Consider the following 7,991-nt stretch of genomic DNA (forward strand, 5'->3'; position numbering starts at 1 on the left):
CAGGAGGCTGAGGCAGGAGAATTGCCTGAACCCAGGAGGCGGAGGTTGCGGTGAGCCGAGATCGCGCCATTGCACTCCAGCCTGGGTAACAAGAGCGAAACTCCATCTCAAAAAAAAATAAATAAATAAAATAAAATAAAAATTATAGGAAGCCATTGTTTTGGACTAAGTTTCTGCACTAGGTTCCAACAGACCAGACTAAGCATCAAAATGGAGTCACCGTCTTGTGACTCCACAAGTTCCATGTCACCAAACCCAAATTAAGCTGTCAGCTCACCTTCTGAGAGATCAGGAGAAAGAGATACAGCCAATTTCTCTAACGCTCCTGTTTAAATTTGTAATTCACATGGTAATGAAGTTCCTTCTGCTTTAATCCATACACAAAAAAGCCTGAGGTACACTGATATAAACTACTTCGTTTTTTATTTTTGTTTTTTAGAGACAAGGTCTCCCTGTTATGTTGCCCAGCTTGCAGTATAGTGGCTATTCACAGGTGTGATCATACTACAGCCTTCAACTCCTGGGCTCAAGCAGTCCTCCTGCCTGAGCCTCCCATGTAGCTCAGACTACAGGCATGTGTCACTGAGCTTGATCAGTTATCTATCTATCTATCTATCTATCTACTATTTGAGGTGGGGTCTCATGTTGCCCAGGCTGTTCTCTGACTACTGGGCTCAGGTAGTCCTCCTGCCCCAGCCTCCCAAAGTGCTGGGTTTATAGGCAAGAGCCACCGAACCTGACCCCATCAGTTACTTATTTTATTTATTTATTTATTTATTTATTTATTTATTTATTTTTGAGACAGAGTGTCACTCTGTCGCCCAGGCTGGAGTGCAGTGGCCTAATCTCTGCTCACTGCAACCTCTGCACCCGGTCAAAAAATTTTTTTTAATTCAATGAAATAATAAACTGGCTACTGACATAGGAAAGGTGATACAAACAAAACTGAAGAACACCATAAAGAACATACATGGTCAAGCACAGTGGCTCACGCCTGTAATCCTAGCACTTTGGGAGGTCGAGGCAGATGGATCACAGGGTCAGGAGTTTGAGACCAGCCTGCCAACATGGTGAAACGCTGTCTCTCCTAAAAATACAAAAATTAGCTGGGCATAGTAGCGCACACCTGTAATCCTAACTACTGGGGAGGCTGAGGCAGGAGAATCACTTGAACTTGGGAATCACTTGCACTACTGCACTCCAGCTTGGGCAACAGAGCAAGACTCTGTGTCAAAAAAAAAAAAAAAAAAAAAATACCATTCAACCAGAGGACCCAGGCAGCTGGAGACCATGTTACTGAAATGAAACTCTTTGCCTTGCACATGGTCTTCAAGTGTTTTGAACAGAATATATTAAAGTTGGAATAAAGGCCAGGCATAGTGGCTCAAGCCTGTAATCCCAGCATTTTGGGAGGCTGAGGCGAGAGGATTGCTTGAGCTCAGGAGTTTGACATCAGCCAAGGCAACATGGTGAAACTCTATCTCTATAAAAAATAAAAATAAAAAATAAAGTAGGAATAGTGGCCCAGTGTGGTGGCTCATGCCTGTAAACCCAACACTTTGGGAGGCCCAGGCAGGCAGATCACGAGGTCAGGAGTTCGAGACAAGCCTGATAACGTGGTGAAACCATGTCTCTACTAAAAATACAAAAATTAGCCAGGCAAGGTGGTGCACACCTGTAATCCCAGCTACTCAGGAGGGTAAGGCAAGAGAATCGCTTGCACCTGGGAGGCAAAGGTTGCAGTGACCCGAGATCGCCGTTACACTCCAGCCTGGGCGACAGATTGAGACTCCGTCTCCAAAAACACAAAAACCAAACAAAAACAAAGTAGGAACAAAGAAGAGCTCCATCAGATTAAGAGCTGAACATTCCCCTTTTCCTGTAGAAAAGCCATGAATCCAGCTATCTTTTGTCAAAATAGTGTTTGAGGGCCCTTGTCTTTGTCAGCCTCTGACATGTCTCTGATCTTCTGCAAATTCACAGGGTCCGAGAGCTTCACAAGTATGAGGAAATACACAAAAGGCCAGCGCACGACTAGAAATCCCAAAGATGTGAATACCAATCCAAGACATACAGACTTCTATGGAGATCAGCTGTGTGGTGTTAGTCTCTCACTGGGTGGTGTGGTGGTGGGTATCTGTAATACCAGTTCCTTGGGAGGCAGATGTGGAAGGACTACTTGAGCCCAGGAGATTGAGACCAGCCTGGGCAACACAGCAAGACCCCATCTTAAAAAATAAAACTTGGCCAGGTGTGGTGGCTCACGCCTATAGTCCCAGCACTTTGGGAGGCCAAGGCGGGCAGATCATGAGGTCAAGAGATCAAGACCATCCTCGCCAACATAGTGAAACCCCATCTCTACTAAAAATACAAAAATTAGCTGGGCATGGTAGCGGGTACCTGTAATCCCAGCTACTTGGGAGGCTGAGGCAGAAGAAATACTTGAACCCGGGAGGCAGAGGTTGCAGTGAGCCAACATCACACCACTGTGTTCCAAACTGGGCAACAGAGTGAGATTCTGTCTCAAAAATAAAATAAAATAAAATAAAATAGGCAACAGAGTGAGACTCCATCTCAAAAATAAAATAAATAAAACTCCCCTTCTTTCCTCACTCACTGTAGCTCTACAACAGAGGTAATTTCCTGAGAATCACACAAGCTCTGGATGCGGCCATTGGTACCTGATCAATGTGTGTGACATTCCGAATCCCAAAGGCAATGGTGTAAATATCAAACTTGTCATCATCAAAGGGCAGTTCTTCAGCATCTCCTAATACCCATGCAAGTCCTGAAAGAGAAAATGAGTTTGAGGTCTCAGTCTTGGCAGCTGTCTTTCCTGTGCCCAGTGAATGTACTTCATGTAGAGCACTGTGCTTGAGAGCCTAAGTCCTGGGTGTTAGGCTTCCTGGAGTTGAATCCCAGGTTTACCATTTATTAGCTGCATATTCCTTATGTATACATATTTTCCCTTTCATATTTTTAATTTATTTTTAATTAATTATTATTTTTTAGACATCGGGGGGTGGTCTTGCTTTCTCATCCAGGCTGGAGAACAGTGGCACAATCACAGCTCACTGCATCCTCAAACACCTAGACTCAAAGGATCCTCCTGCCTTAGCATCCCCAGTAGTTGGGATTATAGGCATACGCCACCCTGTCCAGCTAATTTTTAAAAATGTCTTCTGGAGAGATGAGGTCTCGTCATCTTGCCTAAGCTGATCTCAATCTCCTGAGCTCAAGCAATCCTCCCACCTCAGCCTCCCAAAGTGCTGGGATTACAGATGTGAGCCACTGTGCCTGGCCTGTATATTCTTTTTTTTGTTTGTTTTGAGACAGAGTCTCGCTCTGTTGCCAGGCGCCAGGCTGGTGTGCAGTGGTGCGATCTCGGCTCACTGCAACCTCGCCTCCCAGGTTCAAGCAATTCTCTTGCCTCAGCCTCCTGAGTAGCTGGGATTACAGGCACATGCCACCACATCCAGCTAATTTTTGTATTTTTAGTAGAGACAGGGTTTCACCATGTTGGCCAGGATGGTCTCGATCTATTGACCTCATGATCCGCCCGCCTAGGCCTCCCAAAGTGCTGGGATTACAGGCGTGAGCCACCATGCCTGGCCTTGTATATTCTTGAATAAACTACTTTGTCTCAGTTTCCTCATCTGTAAAATGGAGTTTAAAACTAGTGCCTACGGCTGGTCTGAAGGTAGTGAGTTATCTCAATTGATTGTTCACAGTCAGTTACAGATCGAGCTCCTTGTTCTACTCTTTCCCCCCTTCTCACTACTGCACTTGACTAGTCTAAAAATAAAATAAAATAAATAAATAAAAAACTAGTGCCTACTTCACAGGGTTACTGGAAGTATTAACTGAGTTACTCTAAGTATGGAATTTAGCATAGTTATCCTGGTTTTACTGGAATCACAGAGCATCAAAGTGCCCAGGTCTAAGGCCAGGTCATAAATTCAGAGATCACCAGAGGTGATCTTATCACAATCTTATCAGGGTCACTATGTCCCCAAGGATCTTGATTTGGCTTTAACATCAAGATCTACAGCAAATTAGATGTAAAATACAAAAAGAAGACTCTATAGAGGAAGGTAAGTGAAAATAACCCTTCTGGAAAGTAATTGGCAGTATCTAACAAGGGCTTTAAAAACAAGTATACCTTTTGACCCGATGATTTGATTTTTAGGAAAAGGATACTGACATCACCATCATAGCTACTACTTACGGGGGCCCTTACCAAGTACAGGGTCTGAGTTATTTATGTACATCTTTAGATAGGTGATCTTAGTACAGCCTCATACCAATTCTGCGAGATAGTTGTTACTATTATCCTCATGTTTCAGGTCAGCAAAGTGAAAATCAGAAAGGTTAAAGTCTGAGCTGAGCCCAGTGGCATGCACCTGTAATCCCAGAGACTCAGGAGGCTGGGGCAGGAGGAGAGCTTGAGCCCAGGAGTTCAAGACCAACCTGGGTAACACAGCAAGACCATATCTTGAAACAATAAAAAGCAAAAAGAGAAATGTTAAAAGATGCTTGCCCAAGGACACAGATGGACTGGAACCCAGAGTCTATGTTTTTAACAGTCATTGTATATCACCTCTTACTATGAAGTGTTTAATTAGAGTTTAAACACCTAAGGTTATACAGTCAGTAAATGAATGAATCCATGCAAAAATTACAAATAAAGATGTCACAAAGCTGTGCTATATGGAAAACATTGGGGAAAAAAAAGAATTATCAATTGGTTATTGATTATGTGAATTGGTTATGTGAATCATGAAATATCCATATGGAAGAATAGCATAAAAAATAATGATTTCAAGGAATTTCAAAAGACATAGAAAAATATTTTGATACAATATTGAATTAAAGCAGGATTACTAAATTATATATATAGGATGTTCTCAGCTTTATAAAAAGGGAATGATTAGGAAAAAGGAAGGAAACATTAGCATACTGAGGGGCATCTCTGAATGCTGTAATTGAGGTTAACATTTACTTTCTTCTTAATACTTTTCCAGGCCAGGAGCGATAGCCCACACCTGCAATCCCAGCACTTGGGGAGGCCAAGGAGGTCAGACCTTTTGGGCCAGGAGTTTGAGAGCACCTTGGCCAGTACTGCAAAACCCTGTCTCTACTAAAGATACAAAAATTAGCTTGGTGTGGTGGCATACACTTGTAAACCTAGCTATTCAGGTGGCTGAGCTGTGAGAATCATTTGAACCTGAGAGGCGGAGGCTGCAGTGAGCCGAAATTATGCCACTGGACTCCAGCCTGGATGACAAAGCATGACTCTGTCTCAAAAAAAAAAATTTCCGAAACTTCTCAAACATTTCATTTTTCTAATCCGTCACATTTATTTATACACACACACACACACACACACACACACACACATATATACACATATATATATATATATATATATATTTGAGACACACTCACTCTGTCACACAAGCTAGAGTGCAGTTGTGTGATCTTGGCTCACTGCAACCTCTACCTCCTGGGTTCAAGCAATTCTCCTGCTGCAGACTCCTGAGTAGCCGAGATTACAGGCGCCTACCACCATGCTTGGCTAATTTTTTTTGCATTTTTAGTACATAGATATACATATGTATATATACACACATTTTTTTTTTTTGAGCTAGAGTTTTGCTCTTGTTGCTCGAGTTGGAGTGCAATGGCACGATCTCGGCTCACCACAACCTCAGCCTCCCAGGTTCAAGCGATTATCCTGCGTCAGCCTCCCGAGTACCTGGGATTACAGGCATATGCCACCACGCCTGGCTAATTTTGTATATTTAGTATAAGCGGGGTTTCTCCATGTTGGTCAGGCTGGTGTCGAACTCCCGATCTCAGGTGATCCACCCTCCTCAGTCTCCCAAAGTGCTGGGATTACAGGCATGAGCCACCATGCCTGGCCATCAAATACATATTTTTTAAAGCTCCTGCCCCTAAGATCTTCCATTTGGGAAGAAAAGTCCTACGTAAAAAATATAAATAAAACACATAACCACGCTACACATTTTTTTTTTTTTACTTTTTTACACATTTTTTAAAAACTAGTTGTTACACATTAACTTTTTTTTTGAGATTGGGCCTTGCTTTGTCACCCAGGCTGGAGTGCAATGGTACAATATCGGCTCACTGCAACCTCCACATCCTGGATTCAAGCAATTCTCATGCTTCAGCCTCCCAAGTAGCTGGGATTACAGGTGCATACCACCACGCCTGGTTAACTTTTGTATTTTTAGTAGAGATGGGGTTTCACCATGTTGGCCAAGCTGATCTCCAACTTTGGACCTTAGGTGATCCACCTGCCTCAGCCTCCTAAAGTGTTGGGATTACAGGCATGAGCCACTGCACCCAACCACACATTAACTTTTATATTTCTCTTCTTTTGTTTCTGAGACAGAGTCTCACTCTGCTGCCCAGGCTGCAGTGCAATCGTGCAATCTTGGCTCACTGCAACCTCCGTCTCCCAGGTTCAAGCGATTCTCCTGCCTCAGCCTCCCGAGTAGCTGGGATTACAGACGCCCACCACCATGCCTGGCTAACTTTTGTATTTTTAGTAGAAATGGGGTTTGGCCAGGCTGGTCTCTCGAACTCCTAATCTCAGATGATCCACCTACCTTGGCCTCCCAAAGTGCTGGGATTACAGGCATGAGCCAGCGTGCCCAGCCATCTTTATATCTTCTTTTTCTTTTTTTTTTTTTAAAGACGGGGTTTCACCATGTTGGTCAGGCTGATCTTGAACTCCCCACCTCAGGTGATCCGCCTGCCTCCAAAGTGCTTGGATTACAGGCATGAGCCACCACACCTGGCCTATAACTTTTATTATTTATTAAATAATTTCTAGGGTCCTCCTACTTAGTTTCCACTTTTTTTCATGATGTTTTTGCAAAGGTATGATTATTGGAAACTGATAGAGCAAGGATGAAAGATAAAACTGTACTATGGGGCACTTAATAATTCTTACGCAGTCCAGGCGCTGTGGGTCAGGAGATGAGGTCAGGAGATCAGGAGATCGAGACCATACTGGCCAACATGGTAAAACCCTCTCTCTACTAAAATACAAAAAAATTAGCTGGGCGTGGTGGTGCATGCCTGGAATCCCAGCTACTCCGAAGGCTGAGGCAGAATTGCTTGAACCCAGGAGGTGGAGATTGCAGTGAGCCAAGATCACACTACTGCACTCCAGCCTGGCGACAGGGCAAGACTCTGTCTCAAGAAAACCAATAATAATAATAATAATAAATAATTGCTAAGCACGTGCATTTGTCTTGGTGGTTAGGAAAGCTCAAAGGGCAGGCTATGCAATAGAAGAGATGATTCCAGAAATGGAACACTGCCTATCATTTCAATATCTTTGTTTTCCATTCGTTATGGCTGAGTACCGGAGAGAAGGGAAACAAATTTGTCAGTAGGAGTAAGGAAATATAGTGCCTTTGTCTAAAAACACTAGTGACTCTCTGCCTTCTGACCAGTATTGATGGTTAACAAAGGAACCCTTCAGCTTGGGGGCCAAGTGGGCTGCAGTTCATCTAGGCAGCTCCTTCTGGGGGTGGGAGGAGGAGAAGGGGAAAGAATTGAGCTAAAATAACCATAGACACTCTTGATGGGGGAGGAGAAGGGGAGAAATGCTGAAGTAGACCTGAGGGACATTCTTTGTTGTATACCACTGCCCCTCACAGTGGCCATCTGTGGCGCCTGGCCAGCGTGGAAGAGGGCAGAGTAGCAGCTCTGCAAAGCTGGGCCGGCCGCAGTGCCTCATGCCTGTAATCCTAGCTAACTACACTCCTTGTGGCTGAAGGGCAAGTTATTTCTTTTTCATTTTTTAAATTTCTTGGTTTTTTTTTTTCTTGTTTTTTTTTTTATGTGTGTGGCTTGTTTACGAGGCAATTAAATTTCTTTTTTTTTTTTTTGACGGAGTTTCGCTCTTGTTACCCAGGCTGGAGTTCAATTGCGCGATCTCGGCTCACCGCAAC

At 43.6% G+C, this 7,991-nt stretch overlaps 1 protein-coding gene across 5 annotated transcripts in view; it reads right to left on the reverse strand.

Annotated features, from left to right (window-relative positions):
* The window catches only part of COQ5 (coenzyme Q5, methyltransferase), a 29,210-nt gene that overhangs the window by 8,447 nt on the left and 12,772 nt on the right, over positions 1 to 7,991 (reverse strand). For all 5 annotated transcript variants that reach the window (XM_017510241.2, XM_017510240.2, XM_037731953.1 and 2 more), the window contains exon 4: positions 2,682 to 2,788. In XM_017510241.2, coding sequence (XP_017365730.1) covers positions 2,682 to 2,788 — 107 coding nt within the window. The remainder of the gene's footprint in view (positions 1 to 2,681; positions 2,789 to 7,991) is intronic.

Source organism: Cebus imitator, unplaced genomic scaffold, assembly GCF_001604975.1.
Source record: "Cebus imitator isolate Cc_AM_T3 unplaced genomic scaffold, Cebus_imitator-1.0 Scaffold434, whole genome shotgun sequence".
In the NCBI taxonomy this organism is placed as follows: Eukaryota; Metazoa; Chordata; class Mammalia; order Primates; family Cebidae; genus Cebus; species Cebus imitator.